The 23745-nt window shown below is 34.0% G+C and overlaps 1 protein-coding gene across 3 annotated transcripts in view; it reads left to right on the top strand.

Annotated features, from left to right (window-relative positions):
- Positions 1–23745, top strand: part of ATG4C (autophagy related 4C cysteine peptidase) — a 90368-nt gene that overhangs the window by 55219 nt on the left and 11404 nt on the right. The window contains exons 5-10 of one of the 3 annotated variants that reach the window (XM_067726387.1): positions 349–679; positions 2528–2598; positions 8540–8676; positions 13035–13113; positions 13773–13849; positions 18973–19205. In XM_067726387.1, the coding sequence (XP_067582488.1) occupies positions 349–679; positions 2528–2598; positions 8540–8676; positions 13035–13113; positions 13773–13849; positions 18973–18993 (716 nt within the window). In that variant the 3' untranslated portion in view covers positions 18994–19205. The other 2 variants (XM_067726385.1, XM_067726386.1) reach the window with 2 other exon arrangements.

The raw sequence follows: 23745 nt of genomic DNA on the forward strand, positions 1-23745 counted from the left end.
TTTTTTTTACACAACTTTGTTTAGATATAATCAACATACCATAATTTCACTCATTTAAAGTGAACAACAATTCAGTGGTTTTTAGTTTATTTACAGAGTTCTACAATTATCCCCATAATCTAATTTTAGGATTTTCATCTTCCCCCAAAGAAACCTCATACCCATTAGCAGTCATTCCCAATAGCAACCATTAATCTACTTTCTATCACTATAAATTTGCCTATTTCTGACTTTGCTATTTTAGTTTAGTAACCCATAGGACTTTAAATGCTACATGCTTATTTTAGTAGAATTGTTAACGTCTAACTATTTAAAAGATCTGAACACCTTGCTTTGGAACTGCTATAGCTTGGACCTGGCCTGATGCTTTGAACATTGAAAATTCAGACTCTGAATCATGGACTTCCAACACTGTAAAAAAATTTACTGCATCATTCGAAGCATCGCTTTCAGCGGAAAGAGAACTCAAAACCCCAACAATTTCTCTGAAGGAAACAATCGGGAGATATTCTGATGATCGTGAAATGCAAAATGAAATTTATCACAGGAAAATCATCTCTTGGTTTGGTGATTCCCCCTTGGCTCTCTTTGGTTTACATCAACTAATAGAATATGGAAAGAAGTCTGGGAAAAAAGCTGGAGATTGGTATGGACCAGCTGTGGTTGCTCACATTTTAAGGTAAAATTGTTTTAAAATCTTTCATCTTGTGACAGAGGTCCTCAGGCTCAGAGATAGTGATTTTTGCAGTGTATATATATTATTGGAACTTTTAAAGTCTAACTGTATGAGAATATTCATAAAGTAGCTTTCATTTACTGTTAGGGAAAAAACAAGACATATTGTGTCTCTAGTTACATTTATCTACTGACAGATTTTTCTTCTTTTGCTCATAGGTATAGATATCCAAGGTCTCTTTCTAACCAGGTTTTCATTAGACTACCTTATTGAAATGTTCTAAAAACTAACAACTCTTTCAACCTTGGAACATGCATAATAACATTATAGTTTTTTTTTTTAATAGTGTAATCTGGGGGCTGTAATGTACTGATAGTGTAATGAAATGTCAAGAGCTAAAATTGATGTTTTCAGCATTTCTTTTCACACATCAAATTCTTGTGAATTGTAAATGTATGGGACTATTAATATTATAATTATATCATAGTAAAATAAAGTGTCTGTGACATTCAGAGTAGTTAGAAAAAAGTCGAAAGTCAGATTTCACTATACCTCAGCTTTTTATGTGCCAATTATTTGGATGCTACTTAAGTTTTTTAAAAAGTTGTCATATTTATTGTGTCCCACTATTATTATTAACTGAATCATTAATATTGTCATCCAAGTACAGCATGTTATAGTAAATTTAGTCTATTTAGAATAATATACAAAATCCAAATTAGTACAAATGTTTTTTTTACTTATTAACAGGCTTTTATATTTTATAGGTCAGATGCTTATAGTTGAAAAAGTAGTTGCCTAATATTATTAAATGGATTGTTAATAATGTCAAGTCCAGCTTGGTATGACATACATAAAAACGTAATCATAAAAGCATGGTTTCTACTCTTCAAGATGTTATGTTCTGTATCCCAGGGATCAGAACACTTTTTCTGTAAAAGGCCTAATGGTAAATAGTTTAGGCTTTGCAGGCTATATAAGGGCTCTATTGCTCATTTTGCTCTTTTTTTCTTTTTTTGTTTTACAGTCGTTGAAAACTGTAAAAACCATTCTTAGCTTGCAGGCTGTACAAAAACAGGCCACAGGTCATGCTTGGACTATGGGCCATAGTTTCCCCATCCCTCTTTTATATTAGCACATACAAACATGCATAATAAGGCATGTTAAGTTAAAAAATTATAAAGATACAGTTAAATAAAAGTATTTTTCCATAATTTGTGTAATTTCCTTTTACATATATTGTTGTGATTTTTTTTCACTTCATGTGCACCACTGAGAATATTATACCCACTTGGAAATATTTTTCAATTTGCAGTTTTACTTATAGAATTCTAAGACTTGAAAGTGGGAAATTCATTTGTTCAGGTCATGTAGGTTTTTGAATGAAGGAAAAAAGTCATGCTATTGTTTAAAGAAAAGAAAAAATCTTTCATAACTGTACCAGAGGACAATCATACTTTGCTAGTCAGTAATGTAAGTTAATATGAAGTAAACCTTGAAGCATATTGTAATACCACTGGGTAGAAAACATTTAATATAGCCAGGTGAGTTTGAGAGAAATTCTTTTTTGGGGGGCAGGGTGGGGTTCACACCTTTGTACCCAAGAATTTTAAAATATGTTTTTTAAACTTATGTTTTAATGTTTTTTGAGTAATTTAGTGTAATATTCTACTTTGAAAAAATTGACTTGATTTTTGATACCATTCAGATGATAGTTTTGAAAGCAGACACTATAGGGTAAATAGGAAAGTCAAGAAAATGATGGCTTTCTTTTCCCTTAAATTAAATCGTTTGTTATTAACTGGAAATGTTAGTTAGGATTTTAAAGGATAATGCTTGTTATTTTCTTAGAAAAGCAGTTGAAGAAGCAAGACACCCAGATTTACAAGGAATAACTATTTATGTTGCGCAAGACTGTACAGGTGAGGAATGTATTATATAATTCTACTTTTTATCCATTTATTTGGTCAGACCTTTTTAAAAATTTAGGTATAATTGATATATAACATTATATTAGTTTCAGATGTATAACATAATGATTCAATATTTGTATATATTGTGAATGATCACCATAATTAGTCTAGTTAGCATCCGTCACCATACATAGTTAGAAAATTTTTTTTCTTGTGATGAGAACTTTCAGATATACAATACAGTATTATTAACTATAGTGCCCATCCCCATGCTGTACGTTATATCCTTATGACTTATTTATCTTATAGCTGGCAGTTTTCACGCCCTTCACCCATTGTGTCCCCCCATCCCACTTCTGCCAGTCATCAGTCTGTTCTGTGTATCTGTGAGCTTGGTGTTTTGTTTATTCATTTTGTTCTGCTTTTTAGAGTCCACATATAAGTGAGATCATACAGTATGTGTCTTTCTCTGTCTGACTTATTTCACTTAGCATAACGCCCTCAGGGTCTATCCATGTTGTCAGAGATGGCGAGATTTCATTCTTTTTTATGGTTAAATAATATTCCACTGTATATACGTACCACATTTTCTTTATCCATTATCCATTGATGGGCACTTATGTTGTTTCCATATTTTGGCTATTATAAATAATGCTGCAGTGATTAAAGGGGTGCATTTATCTTTTTGAGATAGTGGTTTCATTTTCTTCAGATAAATACCCAGAAGTTGAATTGCTGGATCACATTGTAGTTCTATTTTTAATTTTTTGAGGAACCACTGTACTGTTTTCCTTAGTGGTTGCACCAACTTACATTCTCAACAACAGTGCACAAGGGTTCCCTTTGCTCCATATCTTCAACAACATTTGTTGTTTCTTGTCTTTTTGATAGTAACCATTCTAACAGGTGTGAGATGATATCTCGTGGTTTGATTTGCATTTCTCTGATGATTAGTGATGTTGAGCACCTTTTCATGTACCTGTTGGCCATTTGTATGGCTTCTTTGGAAAAATGTCTCTTCAGATCTTCTGCCCATTTTTTAAATTGGATTATTTGTTTTTTTGATGTTGAATTATGTGAGATCTTTGTATAGTTTGGATATTAACCCCTTATCAGATATATGATTGCAAATATTTTCTCCTATTTGGTAAGTTACCTTTCTATTTTGTTGATGGTTTCCTTTGCTGTACAGAAGCTTTTTAGTTTGATGTATTCTCATTTGTTTATTTTTGCTTATGTTGCCTTGTGGTGTCAAATTGAAAAAATTATCACCAAGACCAATGTCAAGGAGCTTTCCGCCTGTTTTCTTCTAGGAGTTTGTGGTTTCAGTTCAGGTCTTGTGTTCAAATCTTTGATGATCGATTTTGATTTAATTATTGTGTATGGTATAAGATAGTGGTCCAATTTTATTCTTTTGCATGCGGCTGTCCAGTTTTCCCAATACCATTTATAATTAGATTTTTCATAAGTATTTAGCTTATAGCTTATCCCAATTATACTGTAAATGATGAAAGTAGAGACCATGTTTTACACATTTTTGTTCCTACATTGCACCCTGTATAGGCACTGATTAAATATTTCTTGATTGAATATATATACTATGAATTATTAGTTGCAATATTAAAATAAGTTCTTAAGGAAATTTTCAATATTTAAAATGACTACTTAAAAAAGATAGGCGGGAAAATTTAACATAGGTATATACTTGGGGTGCATGTCTGCCATGTCTCATCTCATTGGGGATGTGTTTCAAGGAAGGAAAATTCTCTGTTTGATTTGTTTCTCACTAGTCCTTCAGTAAATCATCTGATCATGATGCAGCTATTGTCCAGAATGTTGCTTTGTTTTATTGTTATGGGTATTCTGTTTAATGACCAGTATCTATAGTAATTTTGAAACTCTATTGGGGATAAAATAGTGACCTTAATTTCCTAATAAAATAAAAGTGCCTTCAAAGTAAACCACCTCATGTTGTTTATTTTTTACTGAAATACTGTTAAGAGGATAAAATATGTTAATGTTTGGGGAAAGTTAAATATACTTCAGTTATGTTTAATATAAGGGTATTTACAAAATGCTTGAGATTACCCTGGTGACTGACTAGGGTTTATAGTGTGGATATAATCGTTACCAAATACACGTTTATTTTGTTCGGCCTTTTGTTAAGGTTAATTGGATTTTTAAGAAAGACTGATAAGCCATGATTATAGCCATATGAACATGAAAGTTTTAAGTTTTCAGATGAGTGTGTGAATTTTGCAGGTACTGTATTTGTTTATCAGGTAGGAAATCTTACAAGTAAAATGTACTGTGTTAAGAGTTCTAATTAAGCCAGAGGATGTGCTTAAACAATTAATCATTAAATAATTTATGAATTTGCCTTTTGTGCTTTTATTGATATCAATCAGCCTTGGTCTTATGCGTTACGTATTGTTAGTTAATTAAAGAACACAAAGCTACTCAATATCTAAGTGGTTTGTGTAATTTGAAGTAGATCTTAAAATTTTGAACACTGACGTTTAAAATTCTAAAGGGAGAGTTTATATTACTGTAGTGCATTTTGATAGATTGTGAGGTTAGGAACTAGGTGAAGCCAGAGTCTATTAATAATTCCCCTCCACACATCTTCATTAGTGTTTTTAAAAACAAACACCATCTTCATTAGTGTTTTTAAAAAGCTTCACTTTCTATTCATTTTCTCTTCCTCTCATTCTGTATTCTCTTCCTTTGTGATTGCATATTTTTCCATGCCTTTAAGTAGTTAAGACTGTGCTCTATATATTAGGACTTCTAAAACTGCATTTCTAGTGCTACTTGTGTTAATATGAGGTAACTCGTATTTTCTGCTGTCCTTCAAATATTTCCATCTGGATGTTCTACAAACACTTCAAATTCAGCGTGTTTAAGATTAAACCTGTCATTCCCCTCTACACCACTCCTTTCTTGCTTTCTATATTCTCTTCACTAATAGTATCATGTCCACATGCGTGTGTACTTATTCTTGACTCTTTTTTCGTTGCTTATATCTAGTTAGTCAACCAAAGCTTAACAAATTATACTTAAAAAGATGCATCTGAAATCTGTTCTCTCTTCTTCACTCTCATTGATTTAGATCAGACCCTTATCTCGAACTTGGACTTTAACTTGATTTCCCTTTCTTTTCTTTTTCTCATTCATCTGATCAAAAGAAATTGATCGTGTCCCTTAATTTAAAACCAATGACCGTCTGTTAACTCTAGTCTCAAGTTATTGTAGCATGTAAAGCACATGAAGTTCTTCACCATTTGTCTTGACCTACATTTCCAGCATCACCTCTCAACACTGTCTTCCATGCTGATACACCAAAGAACCATCAACCTGCAAGCCATTCCTTGGGCATACTATCATTATCTTTTTTCCATGTCTTTGCTGATATTATTGCCTCTGCTTAGAATGCCCCTTATTGTTAAAATGCCTTTTGTTAACTCTTACTCATTCTTTATGAACACGCTCGAAGGTACACCTTTGGTGAAGCCTTTACCAACTCCCATCAGCTAGAATTAGTTTATTATTCTGTGTTCTGTAACATTTTGGAAATACCTCTATTAAATATTGTGCTTTTAATTCACTTTTAATATCACCTTGTGCTTATCTGTATCTCCTTGGTAGATCAATGATTATTAAGGTAGCAGGGGTAGGGGAAAGGTACCAGAACCATTTGGTTGGCAATCACTGCTGTAGTGAGCCTGTGTTATGGAATTGGATTATTTCATAGCCCTTACATATGTTGAAAGTGGAGGAAAAATACCAAAACAATTGAGCCAGACACTGTGAAGTAAGGATCTTATTTGCTTTTATATTTCTCTGGCATAGAAAACTTCAATAAATAGTTGGCCGTCAATCACTGTGTGTTGAATTAGACTGAAGGATAAGAAGCATTTGATAAGGAAGAACTTGTTGTATACGCTAGTGGAAATACTATTACTAGTGGAAAGTGGAAGATAGGGATGGTCATGTGTGCACTGCCTCAGAAAAGTGAGAGAATTTAAAGGTTTATAATTAGAAGGCTTTACTGAGTAGTTTAGCAAAAATAAGATGACAGAATTGAAACATGGAAAGAACTGTTTTTCCATTTTTGTGGCTTCGGTTTAGACTGACTATGGGGGATAGGGAAGCAGGTGAACAGGAGACTATGACAGCTCATAATCTCAATTTGGAATTTAGGGAAGAACTGAGACAGCAGTGGCAGAATTTGTTAATCAGCTAACTGTGGAAGAGTAAAAGAGTTTGCTGACAGGGAGTATGGGTGTAAAGTAAGTTTTGAATAAAACTATTTTTTTTGTTGAACAAAACAAAATAAAGTTTTGTCTGTATTTGCTTCTACCAACTCCACCCATTTTCTCTTGAACTATCCACTTAGGCTCTCATACCCATCACTCTACCAAAACTACTCTTGTCAATAATTTAATCTCACTAAATCCAGTTGTCACTTCTCAGTCTTTTCCTCACAATCTGTCAGCAGCATTTGACACTGTTGACTTCTCCCCCACTCCTTGTAACGTTTTGTTTACTTAGTTTCCAGAACGCTACTCTTCAGGTTTTCCTTTTACCAGGTGTCTGCTCCTTCACGGTCTCCTGTATGGATTCTTCCTTATCCCCCTATCTCTAAAGTACTTGGTGTGTTGTGCTACGTCTTTAGATCTCAACTTTTTTTTCTGTGTATACAGATTTGGATTTACCCAGTCTCATAGCTTTACAGTACCGTCTGGGTCCTGTCAATTCCCAAATTTATAGCTCCATCCCAGACCTGTCCCCAAATGCAGGCTTTTATGTCCTTACCTGCCTACTTATCCTCCCTGGTTGCATGTCTAATAGATATCTCAAACTTGGCATGTCTGAAACTGAATTCCCACTCCTCCTTTCTATATTTTCCTTTCCTACAGTCTTCTATGTCTTTGTAAATGGCAGCCCGCCTACTCTGTTTGCTTATATGAAAACCACTCAAATCATCTATGACTCCTTTTTTCCTCTCACATCTTACATTTAATGTATTAAGGAGTTCTTCATTTTCAACTGATCAGTTTTCACCACCTGCACATGATCATCCCATGACCGTTCCATATCTTGACAATACTGCCTTTGTTCAAACCACCATCATCTCTTGCTGGGTTCCTGCAGTGGCTTTCTAACTTCTCTATGCTTCAGCCCTTGCCCTCTGCAGTCTGTTAACACAGGAACCAGACTGGTAAAGTATAAATCAGAGCAAGACATTCCTTTCCTAAAAAACTCTTCAGCGGCTTCCCATCTCACTCAAAGTAAAGACTGAATTCTTTATTAACGGCTTTTAAGATTTCCCACAATCTGTCTTCGTTCTCTCCCCATCTGTAACTTTATCTCCTAACCTCATTTTCTACTATTGTACTCCTTGCTCACTTCCCTGCAGAGGCACTGCTCTCTTGTTCCTGGAACAAGCTGGCAATGCTTCTGCTTTAAGACATTTGCACTTGCTGATCTTTCTATGTGGAATCTCTTCCCCCCAGGTATCTGCATTTCTTGGTTTCTTTCTTTCTTTAAGTCTTGACTTCCCTACCACCTTATTTTAAATTGCACCCCTTCTCTACATTTCTTATCCATCTTTTTCTCCCTTGTTTTTCTTGAAAGCACCTATCATCATCTGACATATATTATGTTTTACTTATTTATTGTCTACTTCCCTGTTAGATGGTATGCCTTGTGAGGGCAGGGGTTTTTCTCCATTTTGCTCACTGCTGAGGACCCAGTGCCATATAGTAGTTATTTGATAAATATCTATTGAATGCATAAATGAGGTAGGTATTTTTTAACTCATTGAGACCTGGTTAGTGATGTCAGAGATCATATGACTGGCCATTGTGGGGGGGAAATTAGGGTACAAATGTTTCTGAAAATCATTTTTATAAAATTTAATACATATTAATTGTGTTTTTCTCAGTTTACAGTTCTGATGTAATTGATAAACAGTGCACTTCCATGGCCTCTGATAATACAGATGACAAAGCTGTTATTATTCTAGTTCCTGTTAGACTTGGTGGAGAAAGAACCAATGCCGACTATTTAGATTTTGTAAAGGTATGAAATAAGAGCTAAAATTTTTTGAAGGCAATGCTGGCTGATATGAAAAATAGAGAAGGTTTGCAATCTTTTTTCTATGAAATGGGTAGTGATGATTTTATAGTTGTAGATTGTAAAGTTTGACATTAGAGATCTTAAATTTCAGTATCACAAGATCAGATGTGATTTGAAGAGTAAGGTGTTCTATGACAAAATAAAAAGGCTTTTAATCTTTGTAGCTCATCAGGGGGATACAGTGCAGCAATAATCATAGTCTGAAATATGTCTACAGTTCCCATCATCCTTATTTGTGATTTTTTTAAAGTATGTACCTTTGTTTATTCATAAAACCCACATTAAACTATATCTAGGTAATTATTGAAACAAAATGAGTTTTTTTTTATTGCTGCTGCATTATCTCTTAGTTTGTTTCCTGTGCTTCTATAAGGTCCATCAGTAGGTAGAATACTTATTTATATAGAACGAAATGATGAAGATAGTATGGGGAGCTTCCAACTTTGTTTTCTTCATATTAACCAGTTAAAAATCTGTTCTATTTCAGAACACATAATTCTTTTCTCCAAAAGAACCTGTCTAATTAGGTTATCTTGTCACAAAACTTTAACTTTTGAAATACTTAGTTTCTAGTTGAGAGTATAGTATTTATATTATTTTCATAGTTTTAATAAGATCAAGAGCAGAGATAGAATTCCTCTTTGAATGGAGTGTTATGGCATATAGTAATCTTGAAATAAAGTTTAGATTTGTTCACCACATGAAGCACTAACCCCATATTGTGGTCCCTATGTATATAGGTAGAACATGTATCCTCACTCTAGATTGTACCAATTCTAAAAACTTAGAGCAGTTATTTTCAATATGTGGTATATGGAAGTCTTCTAGCTGGTATATTGGCTTTTCCTAATCGTTACTAAACTGTTGCAGGCATACTTGTTACTAATAATACCAGTACTATAACCAATAACATATACATATCCTAGATAAAAGTGAGGTTTTGATTTCTAACATGTGGACTCTTTAGTAGAATTATTGGTGGAATGTGAGAAGATATGAACCATTTCATCTAGTGGATCCACGGAGGGTTTCGAGACTTCACGCATGTTGTCATGTCTCTGTTGGTTGTAACCAAATCTGAAATGAATTCCCCCGCCTTCTCTACTACCATGAGAAGATCAGAAATTGAGGCAGTCTCGGAACTGACTCTTTTGCCAAACCCCCACTCCTGGTGAAATGGACTGCAGATAGCTTTGAGGCATGCTTCATCTGGCTGAGAGCTTTGCTGTTTGGTGGTATTGATAAAAGTTATCAGATGAGTGATTCATTGGAGTCTACATTGTAGTGAAACAAACCATGGTTAGCTGTTAAAGTGATCCTTAGTACCTAGCATATAGGAGCTGCTCAGCAAATATTTGTTAACGCGCATATTTGTATAACACTTTTAATACAGATTTATCTCATTTTACCCTCATACTAGCTAGAAACTGGATTGTCTTTATAAAACAGAAATGACAGAAGTGATATGTTCAAATTCGGATAACAAACTGGTGACAGAGACCAGAATTTATGTTGTTTTTCATATTTTCCTCTAAAATATGGACTTTCTGAAATGAACATTTCTTTGAGCTTCTACTTATTTAATTTATGCTACAGTCCCCTTTTAGAGTAGTGACTACTAATACATTTAAAATTTTCAACTCTCAGGTAAAAATGGCTGAAATGGCTGAGTGAAGTAGTGTTATGTTGTGCTTGGTCAGGGCGTGGTTGGGTCAGAAGCCAAAAGGAGAGCATGTAAAGAGTCATTCAGTTAGCAGTGAAAAAATAGTGTGTCTAATAGCCCTAAAAGAAAAGTAATCTTTCTCTTCCATTTCTGCTCCCTTTTCTTCTCCTCCTTCTCCACCTCCTCCTGTACCTCCATCACTGCCCCGCCCACTGCCCCCCACTACATTTCTTCCTCCTCCTCCTTTGTCAGCAGCTGTATTTTTTCCTGCCAAACCATTGTGCATTATACTCTCTAAAATTCACCATTCAATTCTAGTTTTAAAATGTATTGATTGAGGTAATTCCACAGTATTTCAGAGATGGTTACCATCTCCTGCTGCATTCTGTGAGGAGAAAGAAATTTGGTGTGGTGCTTTATCAGCTCTTACCACAGGAAGTTTACTTATTTATTTATTTTTAAAAGGACCTGGAATGAGGAAAATCCAATATGTTCTCTTTCTTCAGCAAGACAAATTAGGACTTTCCTTTTTGACTGATTACTTCAGTCTTATTTATTGCTTCATGGATACAGCTCAATCAATTCTCACCACTAGATAACTGTGAAAAAGCTTTTTTAGGAACTGAAAAGTGTTTCAGGTTTCCAAAGATACAGCTTCTTATATGTAATGGCATTTTAGCTCCTAATCTACTTATAAGTGTTTATTGCTAAATCTGCTCTAATCTGTTGAAAAGGAAATATAGGTGTCAAGAACCAAAGTCTTTCTTCCATTACCTGAAATCATTCTTTTTCTGAAGAGAGTCTGTGATGATTCTTGCTATACATATATGTATTTTTTCTTTTTTTTCTTGGCTATGAGGGACTTAGAACTTTCACTTCCTCATGGGTCCCTGTATCAGAAACATTGTATTTCAGCTGATCAGGTTGCCTCAGATTAAAGTAAGGCACTCTCTAATTGAGTTAAGGATTTTTATTTAGGGGGAAAGCAATAGAATAATAGAACTGTTAATAGAATGATAATAACAATAGAATAATAATAACTATTATTATCAAGTTTTTTGGTATAATTTCATCTTAATTTATTTTTTAGTTAGCTCTAAAATTTTAACTTTATATGCCTTCTCTGTTTCTGTAATTTCTTCAGTGCAGTTCTCCTTTCCAAAAAAACCTCTATGATATTTTCACAAGACTGAAAATATACAAAATTTACAGCCATTAAATATTATAATATAGATCTATATTTATTGATAGGAAAAGATGTTTATGAGATAATGAATGACAAAAGTTACAATAGGATATGTTGTATGGTGCCATATATATAACATTGTATTTATAAATCTGTATGTGAATATATGTAATATAGACAGATGTCAAGAAGGTATTCTCCTAAATGTTAATAATGCTGAGTGTTGGGGCTTTGGGAAATTTCTGTGTGTGTTTTTTCAATAACCACCGCATACTATTTTTAAGAAAATAATTACGTTTAAACAAAACTGTGGTTTGTTTGCTTGTTAAAGGAAAAAAACATTTGTTCATACAGTCTGTATTTTTGTATCTTCTAGATTTTGAAACATCCTCTCACTTAAGAGAAGGAAAGTTTATTGTTTAATACTTTGGGGTTTTATAACATATACTTTATAATTACTAGTGTTTTCTAACATAATATATGCTAAAATTAATGTTGAAACTATTGATTGATTCCACTGGACATTTTTTTTTTTTTTTTTTTTTTTTTGCGGTACGTGGGCCTCTCACCGCTGCGGCCTCTCCCGCTGCAGAGCACAGGCTCCGGACGCGCAGGCCCAGCGGCCACGGCCCATGGGCCCAGCCGCTACGCGGCACGCGGGATCCTCCCAGACCAGGCAGGGCACGAACCCGCACCCCCTGCATCGGCAGGCGGACCCCCAACCACTGAGCCACCAGGGAAGCCCTGGACATGTTTTTAATTAACTCCACTCCGTGGACATGTTTTTTAAAAAAGTATAGAATTACTTGGCCAAGCTTAAATAGAGTTCTGCTTAGAATAGATGCTGAGGGAAATATTAAACAATTTATTGAGGTATCACTGATATTTTATGATTAGTAAAATAAACTGAGTTTAAATACAGTAATAATTATTATTTTCCTTGGATCAAATTGTTTTCATTAGTCTTTATATTTATTCCAAATGAAGTAGCATAAAAATTTTGTCATGAATGCCATTGATTAAAAATGGTTTTTAGTTTGTGATTCTAAGACTCAGGTTTCAGTGAAAACAGTGACAATGTCCAATAATTATTTCTAGCATTTCAAAAAGCCTGATGAAAATACTACATTGATCACAGCAAGGCTGCACCAGCTAACTGAAAGGCCAAATGTTTTTACTTTGGCAGGCATTTTTATTGCCTTTCCATGGTTAATGTTGTTTATCTCTATAACTGGCACATAATAATTGTTTAATGTTGTTGAATGGTTTAAAGAAAATGGAAGATAGTTTGGTGGACAAAAGGATTTCAGAACATGGGGAAAATGTAATAAAAATAAAACTGGTGGTGAAAAATTTGGGAACTACTGCTACTATTAGTAATACAAATTTGGTTGTTTTGAATAATTATCATTTGTCTCTTGACTCTAAATCTGAATTAATTTATCTTGGCAGGGTATTTTAAGCCTTGAATATTGTGTGGGTATTGTTGGTGGCAAACCTAAACAGTCATATTACTTTGCTGGATTTCAAGGTTAGTGATTTAGTAAAATATATTTCTTCTCTGTTTTCTTTTAAAAGTTGGAAAGTTAATATAGGATCATCTAGAAACAGGATGATTAACGGAGCAAAATGAGTACCTTATAAATTCATCAGTCCTACCATAGCCGTTCATTTGTCATTTGGTCCACAACATAATTGGATTCTGTAAAATGTATATTTAATTTCTGTTATTGCATAAACAAGGCATAATTTATTGGTTTTACTAAACTTTAGAAGACATTGCTGCCACATTCTGGCAGTTGCTATTTATATATTTACCTTTTACCAGTTTTAGTGGTGCTAGTTGATGATAAAATGACAAGCAATATGTTCTTCCTGTCAGGATAATGTAGTGCAATACATTTTTCATATGCAAACTGTAGAATATAATTGTGTGTTTGTGAAAGTAATTTTATCACCAAAAATTAAATGACAGTCTCATCACTTTATAAAAATTCTGCTTATACAAGCATATTTGATTATGCAAAAGTTAATCTGTCCTGTGCAAACCTATGTTTCAGTCAATGAATATCAGTCTGGCAAGCTGTTACTCCCAGATTTTTTTCAGCTATTCTACATAGAAATTGGATTGTAAGCAGTGTAATAATAAGGTGTTTTTTGAATTACTTGTCTTCTGTTTTGTCCTTGTAGATGACAGTTTGATTTACATGGATCCTCATTACTGCCAATCTTTTGTAGATGTCAGCATAAAGGATTTCCCTCTTGAGGTACTGTGGATAAAGAGCTGGTACTGTTTTCTTACCATATGAAGCAAATTCTAATTATTTAGAGATGTGCTAGACAGCTACGCTTTTATGGTATCACAGTTACAAGTTAATAATAAATATTTTACTAATTTATAAAACCATAATACATACAACGGTCAAAGGTTAAATAATTCGTTGCTGAATTTTAATTTACAATACACTTTCTTCTTCATTTATCTTTGTCTCTAACTTGTTAGATACCCTAGCCCTGCCAAAATAAATGATCAAGCCTCCAAGTAATTTTGTACATATACAGCTGAATAGTACTGAAGAATTTAAAATGTTAGGTATGTTTAAAAAAAAAGGGAGAAAAAAAGAAAAATAAAGAAGATGATGGAGTTGGGTTAGAGTGACAAAGTGATTGAAGGAGCCTGCAAAATTATTTTGCTTTAATTATAGTAATTAAGTCTTAGCCTCTAGTTAAGTTTTCACGAGTTTTAATTGGGTTTCTAATATTTGTTTTAGCTTTGATTTCTTAGTCTTCTTTTCCTTTATGTTAATCATTTTCTGATCCAGCATTTAAAAAAATTTTTTTATTGCATTATAGTTGGTTTACAATGTTGTGTTAGTTTTAGGTATACAGCAAAGTGAATCAATTATACTTGTGCAGCATTTTTTATTTTTATTTTTATTTTTTTGCGGTACACAGGCCTGTCACTCTTGTGGTCTCTGCCGTTGTGGAGCACAGGCTCCGGACACGCAGGCTCAGCGGCCATGGCTCACAGGCCCAGCCGCTCCGCAGCATGTGGGATCTTCCCGGACCGGGGCACAAACCCGTGTCCCCTGCATCGGCAGGCGTACTCTCAACCACTGTGCCACCAGGGAAGCCCCATGTGCAGCATTTTAATTCAGAAAATTTTGAGAGTGCATAAGTGAGACATGTTATTATTACATGGTTTTGGTTCTTGTTTTCCCAGGTGATGCTTTTACAGGCTTTTAAAATAATCACTTGAGTGGCATGGATCACTCGTTCTCAAGGGCTTGACAAGATGGAAATGTGGTTTAGTACTTTGTTTTAGTAATAGCTTGCTAGCTAATGTTAATACCTAATAAGTATTTAGGGGGTAGATTATGAAAATGGATAAACCACAAGATTAAAAACTGGTTTTAAAAGATACATTATAAAACAGCCTAGCATTTTTTGTAGACTGTTACCTCAACTAAAGTACAAGCGTCTTGAGGCCAGAATCAGCTTTGCTTTCTACTTCCTTCCTTCATAATATTTTGCATGTAAGCTTTAATAAATATTTCTAGTTGGCTGATTGATACTGTGGGAGGAGGCACGTAGAATTGTGCTACGTGAACCACACTGTAATTCTTTTGCTGCTGCGTTGTGGTCTTGTGGCACTGATTCCTAGTCTAAGTTACATTTCCAGTGTGTCTGTGTCAAACTGACTCCTTAAAAAAGTAAATACTTGAGATTCAGATGGAAACTAGTTCACAGTATTCTAGGATTATCTAAAATTGGCAAATTAAAAGATTATTAGTGTTGGTTATTTTGACCAGTAGAAAGAGACTATTCTTCTGATATTTTGAGAGACTACAAAGATGCCAGGTCAGTGAATATCCTGGTTATGTCTACACAGTCAATATTAGGAAGGTCGCAGCTCATTATTGGGAGACTGTTGCAACACTTCAGCACTTCAGTAAAAGCTTGAAGTGGGGTGAAAGTGAGAATGGAAAAGAAGAATTGATTTTAAGAGACTTTGTAAAGTAAAATTTGGTGAAATTAGGTAACTTCTTGAATGCACAGAAGCATTTATTTCTTATATATTGGGACACCAAGAAAGTGGGTTTAAGATGAGCTTTAGCAGAGAGGGTCTGTTGAACTGTGGGTTCACATTGTTAGTGGTTAGGACAGGGCAGAGTTTCAGTTGTTGGGATGAGAGGACTAGTGGATATACATTTTCTTATACATATTTATGAAGTGTGTGTGTGTATACATGCATGTATGTGTGTATATATATTTAATAAGTTAAGATTTCTTAAACCAGAGACTATTGCTTCATGCTATTTATGATATACTTTCAGAATGACTGATTCTATCTCTTTACAAATACTGAATCTATTCTATTATTAAGGTAATATTGTATTACCTTAATATTAATATTCTATTAATAAGGTAAGAAAAACCTTATTATAGATATGTTAGTCTCTTCTGATTCCTGGGCCCCCAATTCCAAGTTTCAGGTTTTAGGAGGTTTATACAGTGGTGACTATTTTAACATATCCTAGTAAGTTCAGAGAATAGTGGCATTAAAGCTATTAGAATGATGTGATGTGATTATGTAGATAGATGAGTGAATTCATCGGTGAAAGATGTACGCTTTATGAATTACACATGTGAACTGCAGTTCGTAGGAGGTGCTTTTTAGTAAGGATGTATTCTCTAATTAGTTATCTTAGGAAGCTTTATCTGAATCACCAGAATAACACAGCTACACCTAAAAGTATTTGTTTCAGTATTATTTGTATGTTTAGGTAATAGAATCCACTATTCCATATAATAAGCCTAGAACAGGCCTAGCATTTAGTAGATGCCTAATATCTAACTGTTTGTTTAGGCAGTGAATAAACAGTGTGTTGAAAAATGAAATAAATGGGAATTGACTCACTCTGGCCAGTTTTTTCAGAAACATATTTTATTGTCACAGAAGTGTATCTAGTGATACTTGCTAAAATGTGTTTGTGAAGTAGAAGCTGCTACTCTTAGCAGTCATCAGAATTTTAAAAATTAAAAAAGAAATCTAAGTGCATAGCTCAGATAATTATCACAAAGTGAACATAACTATGTAATGCCACTTGGGAAAATATTTTAAAGTCTAACTTGTTTTACAGTAAACAAATGATTCTGAATTATAAATTAATGTTGGTTTGTTTCAGAATCTTCTTGGGTGAACAAAAGATTATAATTTAAATGGTATAAAATGCCTCTCTGTAATATGAGTCCTAGTACTCATGTAGGAATACCCAAAAACAATTTCACTTTTCAGTCATCAGAGATATATATCTGTGTTTTGGTGAATAATTTCAAAGTTCTTTGTAGGTATCAAAACAACTATGATTAACTAGTGTTTGTCATTATTATCTCTGATGATTGAGGCAATACAGTGAAATAGCACTAAGCCTATTCCGGTTTAGTCTGTGGTTCTTACATGAAAACTTGAATCAATGCTTTAATATAATTTAGGGCACCCATGTAGACAGGTTAAAAAAATACTTTGTTGGACCGTACAAACTTTTGGCTCTTCTTTCTTATCCCCAAGTAGCAAAAACTAAATAAACATTCCTTATTATTGGCTTTGGAAGGAGTTGGGCAAATGACTATTGTTAGATACCTTGTATGTAGAATAATTTTATTGTAACTATGACCTGGAACTGTCTGAGCCTTAAACAATAATACTCCTGTATATTGTTAACTAACAAGTTTACCTAGCTCTTCTATGCCTTTCCAGATCTGTTTTTAATATCTCTTTATAAATAAAACAGGTAAAACAATGTTAGAAAAAGTCCAACTAAGACAATACTTGTGTTGATTAGAACACTGGACGTTCCAGTTTAGCTAGGTTGGATTCCACTGTAAAGTAAGTGTTAGCTAAGCATTTCATAGAAGTCATAGTTTTGAAAACACATTTGTTTGGTCTATGCTTACTAGCATGATGTTGGATTTGAATCTAGTATGTGACTGAACTATCTGTAAGGGAAAAAAAAGCAGCTTGGAATGTATTCGTTTTGCATATCCTCTGATGATAATATGGGATATTAATTGGATAACTAGGATGTATGTAAAGGGAGAGAAAAGAGTGATTTTGACTGATTCACCATGAACATAAATATGAAAGCCTATATTTTTCTGTGTTTTAATAGATAGTTTCAAGTTGAAATCCCTTAGTTTCAGGCATTAAATGTAGGGAAATTTTAAGTTTATGGGTTCATATCCAGCCTAGATTATTTCTTGAGCTTCTTCTTTAATTCAAAAATATAAAATATGCAATGAAGAATTTCCCATACCTGTCTCCCATCTGCCCAGTTTTTTTCCTCTCCTTAAACTTGTTAATTTTTTATATCTTTATGCAAATATAAGCAAATATGAATATATATATATATATTTTTTATGGCCCTCCTTTTTTTTTTTTTTTGCGGTACACGGGCCTCTCACTGTTGTGGCCTCTCCCGTGGCGGAGCACAGGCTCCGGACGCGCAGGCTCAGCGGCCATGGCTCACGGGCCCAGCTGCTCTGCGGCATGTGGGATCTTCCCGGACCAGGGCACGAACCCACGTCCCCTGCATCGGCAGGCGGACTCGCAACCACTGTGCCACCAGGGAAGCCCTGGCCCTCCTTTTCAACATAAACTTTTTTTTATACATACAAAAAAAGATTTGGTAGCATCAATAATTTTTAAGGACAAGTGTCTGAGCGTTCACGCAGTTCAAAAAAAAAATCTTTTGAACAAAGTACCAGAGTGTAGTGGTGAAGAAAAAAAAACATTGGAATGATTAGCTTTATATTCTGCCCTTTTCCTCCTTTTGCATTCTCTAAAGATACCAGACTCTACTAGTAGCCACAGCCTATTGACAAGAGTAGAGAGTCTAGAGCAGTCTCCTTACCTCATTTAAATCTTTAGCACTGTGACCACTTGAGAAAAGTGAACTAAGGGACAGGAGGACTGGTAAGGAGAAGGGCAAGGACCATAACAGAACAGTTTTCACCTGTATCCTGTGTGGGACTGAACAAGAACTTGAGGTAAAGCTCAGTAGAAGAGTGGGTTGGGAGAATGTGTAATTATGTGCTAATTGTGTCAATTGCTAAAACTCTCATGTTGATCTCTTTTTATATCATTATGGAACATTTTCATGAACCCGCGTATTTGTTTACAAAGTCTTCGTATTCTTATTCAAAGGTTTATAAACATTTAAAAAATCTCTAACCAAACAGACTTAATTAATTACACTTTCTTAGAAATAGCTAACTTGATTCTAAACCTTGTACTAGCTATTCATGTCTTTTTCAGAGACACATTTTTCTTCCCTTCTGCAAATGTTAGAAATGCACACCACTTTGACACACTTCCTTTCTTTTGCAGAATGGCACTAATGTTGCATAAGGTGGAGATCTGGTGAATTGAATATACACAATGTTGGCGCTTACGTTTTACAGCTTTGGAGATTGGGAGGGATCATCTTCAGAGCAGAGACTAAAACACCATTTGAAAGCATGTTTGTAGTTTGGAGGAAAGCTAGATAGCAAATTTTAAATTAAGTAATATTTTTGTATACTTAAGTCCATCAAATAAAACTAAATTAATCCTAAAGAACTTTTAAAATTACAGACATTCCACTGCCCTTCTCCCAAAAAGATGTCATTTCGAAAAATGGATCCTAGCTGTACAATAGGATTTTACTGTCGAAATGTTCAGGACTTCAAACGAGCTTCTGAAGAAATCACTAAGGTACTTTTATTTTAAATATTATAATAATATTTGTAAATGACCTAATTTTTATTAGAGGTAGCCTATCAGAATATAAAAATATATAGATTATGATTCTTTTATAAAATTTCCCCTTGAATGTTAATATTATTAAGAATATTTTGAACCAGGAAATACAACTATTTGGGGATTCCTAGCTTTTGAGGATGATGAAATCACTTAGTGACCAATTGAAAGTATTGATTGCTCCACTAGGTGGCACTGTTGAAATAAAAATCTCTGCAAACTAGCTATGTGCAAGCAATTAGGTTATATTTTATTTGAAGAGGATTTTAAAAGGGCAATACCTTAGGGGGTAGAAAAAAATTAATGAAGTATTTGATCAAGCCAAATTGTGCATTATTTCTTGTTAGTCCAAGTGTTTTGATTTTTGTAAAGAGAAATGGTGTTTTTGGATTTCTCAGACTGTTTTATCAAATGAGCTGTATTGTTACCTTCCAATAAACTTGTTTAATCTGATCTATTCTACTTATAGGATCTTGGAAATAGGTTTATTTAACTCCTCTTATTACCTTTAAACTTCTGCATTTTTCTGGCCCTTGAGTACTGCTAAAACATTTATAGGGCCATAAACTCTGTCTATATTTAGTACTTTAGAAAGTAAAAAAATTACTTATTTAGGAAGTAAGACTAATTGGATGGCTCTCTTTATTAGTATCAGTATTATAGGTTATCATTTTTTATGGTAAGTAAAACTAAAACTAGAATCATTTTGGGGAATTCTTAACTTGAGCTCAGTTGTAATATGTATACCTTATTACTGCTTTACTTCCAATTAATTTTATTCAGGAAAATAGACATAGTGGGTTGAAATTTTAGTTTTATAATGTAAAAATAGAATGAAAAAAATAAAAAATTTCATTTAAGTTAGGTTTAGTTTACTTGACCTGCCATGTAAAAGAGGAAATTTAACAGGAACATGACAGAAAAATGAATGAGGAGAGGAGAAAATGAGATATGTGAGAACCTTTTCTTATTCCTCATTTCTCACAGTTGTCACCTTTTCATTCTTCTTTTCAACCTGAAAGGCCAAGTGAACATAAGAAAATATGTTTTCTCCATTTTCCCCTCTTTTATTACTTGAAATTAGTATATACATTTGTATATTTTAGTTTGACAATTCTCTGGCTTTATGAAGTATCATGTACGTGCTAAAATATACAAATACAGATATATGGTAATATAGATTGATGTTGATGAACATTTTCCATTAAAAAGTCCCATTTATGTTTCCATTAGTTTATTTTTTATCTAGGTTGAAATAAGTATATTTAGAACAGTGATGTAGTCTACCTCTGGAATAGAAAAAAGCCCAAATTACTGTTACCAAATTGAGAAAAACAGTATTCATAAATGAGCTGCATGTTGATATTTTCTGATTAAAAACAGATAGTTTTGTGGTTTTATACTAATAGTTTTTACACTGGAAAACTACTTAGAAGTTATTGCTCTTGATGCATCTAAGTAATATGCAGTATTAAAGCAATGAGAAACCATGTTGAAATATAATATGGAAGTACTGAGAATTTTGCCAGAGTCAATTAACTTTGCTTTAATTATACTGTTGTTCTTAAGTTAATACCTTTTGGTAGCAGTATCAAAACCTCACTTTGTCAGTTAATAACTTGATCATTTACTTTTGCTTGGAAGATTGTAAGTTAAGCAATTTTCCTTCTTAAAAACTGAATTAAGCATTTTTAGTTAAACTGTTATTTTTTTCTTTGAAAATTAAAACATCTTAAATTATTTGTTTCTATATAGGATATATTTTCAGTTTTCTCATTTTGAAATTGAGGCCAGGTAGTCTAGATTCCCATGTTTTATTTGTAATGCTATGTGAATGAATATTCTAATGCTTATGCCACATGACTTTTAAAATGTTAGTAAAAATTGTTAAATTAATTCAATGTTTAGCAGAGCTCAGTCCAGCAAGTATCTGAATAACTGTCATGTTGAAAACACAAAATGGCCAAGGCTTTGCCCTCAAGTAGCATTTATAGTTCAGGAGGCGGAATAAGACAAGTAGACATGTATTACATTGAATATGATAAGCATTCATACGGAAATAGAAATAAATTGATAGGGTAAGGAGGAGTGTTAAAATGAGAGAGATGTCGCATCCAAGTCAAAGTTCTTTATTGTGATGGTGATATTTAATATGAGCCCTAAAGTGTAGGCTTAATTTCTGTTGGCTAAGGGAGAAGGGGGAGGGTACGTCAAGCAGAGGAGATAACAAGAGGAAAAGTATTGGAAAAGAAAAATGTAGAGCTTCTCTAGAGAATGGCAAATAGTCCAATTTGTTAGGTGCCATGGATACATATAGGGCACGATTTTTTGTCTTCTGATTGCATGAATCAGAATCCCTAGAGATATGGCCTGGGAGCCTCCATTTCTAACAAACTTCACAAGTAATCTTGTACACCAAATTTGAGAACCACTAGTATAAGTGCAACCTAAAGTGTGATACTTGATGTTTTAAGTGACCCTGGGACAAATATTCTGATACTTATATATGTATATTCATATTAGAAAAGAATAGCTGGCTTATTAAACATGTGGTTTCCTACTTATCATTGACCTGTACAAGGCTACTGGGGTTAAAATTATGAAAAGAAAAATATTCATTAATTGTAATAGAGATGGCATATATAGTGAAAATAAGGAAGGAGGTATATAAATGTCCAAGGCTTGGGAAACACTGCTATAGGAAATAGTGAAGGATGAGTCTAGAAAAGGAGGTTGGAATAATATTGTGGGGAGTATTGAATGCCAGACTGAAGAAGTTTGTACTTTGCAATATGTTCATTTTATTAAATTAGTTTTTAAAAATTTCAAGCATACAGAAATATAGAGGATAGAATAATAAATAGCCACGTGCTACCTCTAAGCTTAAGGGAGAAAAAAAATACCCCACGTATATAATCGAAGTGTATTACCCTTCCCCAATCTTACTCCCTTATTTCCTTCCCAGTGGTAGCCACTATCCTAAATTAGTGTAAATTAGTATACTTGATGTATCTGTAAACAACATACACTGTTTTTTTGGTATGTTCTTAAACTTGTCATTAATTATATATTCATATAAAAATGTTATGTATCCTTTTGCAATTTGCTTTTTCATTTGATAGTGACTTGGAGATTATATCTATTCATGTTGGTCTAGCTTATTCATTTAAACTGCTAAATAGTAGTACATTTTACAGTATACTACATTTTTGTTTTCATCTTTATTGGAGTATAATTGCTTTACAATGGTGTGTTAGTTTCTGCTTTACAACAAAGTGAATCAGTCATGCATATACATATGTTCCCATATCTCCTCCCTCTTGCGTCTCCCTCCCTCCCACCCTCCCTATCCCACCCCTCCAGGCGGTCACAAAGCACCGAGCTGATCTCCCTGTGCTATGCAGTTGCTTCCCACTAGTTATCTACCTTACGTTTGGTAGTGTATATATGTCCATGCCTCTCTCTCGCTTTGTCACAGCTTACCCTTCCCCCTCCCCATATCCTCAAGTCCATTCTCTAGTAGGTCTGTGTCTTTATTCCTGTCTTACCCCTAGGTTCTTCATTACATTTTTTTTCTTAAATTCCATATATATGTGTTAGCATATGGTATTTGTCTTTCTCTTTCTGACTTCACTCTGTAAGACAGACTCTAGATCTATCCACCTCATTAAAAATAGCTTAATTTCATTTCTTTTTATGGCTGAGTAATATTCCATTGTGTATATGTGCCACATATTCTTTATCCATTCATCCGATGATGGACGCTTAGGTTGTTTCCATCTCCGGGCTATTGTAAATAGAGCTGCAATGAACATTTTGGTACATGACTCTTTTTGAATTACGGTGTTCTCAGGGTATATGCCCAGTAGTGGGATTGCTGGGTCATATGGTAGTTCTATTTGTAGTTTTTTAAGGAACCTCCATACTGCTCTCCATAGTGGCTGTATCAATTTACATTGCCACCAACAGTGCCAGAGGGTTCCTTTTTCTCCACACCCTCTCCAGCATTTATTGTTTGTAGATTTTTTGATGATGGCCATTCTGACTGCTGTGAGATGATATCTCATTGTAGTTTTGATTTGCATTTCTCTAATGATTAGTGATGTTGAGCATTCTTTCATGTGTTTGTTGGCAGTCTGTATATCTTCTTTGGGGAAATGTCTATTTAGGTCTTCTGACCATTTTTGGATTGGGTTGTTTGTTTTTTTATTATTGAGCTGCATGAGCTGCTTGTAAAGTTTGGAGATGAATCCTTTGTCAGTTGCTTCATTTGCAAATATTTTCTCGCATTCTGACGGTTGTCTTTTGGTCTTGTTTATGGTTTACTTTGCTGTGCAAAAGCTTTTAAGTTTCATTAGGTCC

This window comes from Pseudorca crassidens, chromosome 2 (genome assembly GCF_039906515.1).
Source record: "Pseudorca crassidens isolate mPseCra1 chromosome 2, mPseCra1.hap1, whole genome shotgun sequence".
NCBI classification, from domain to species: Eukaryota; Metazoa; Chordata; class Mammalia; order Artiodactyla; family Delphinidae; genus Pseudorca; species Pseudorca crassidens.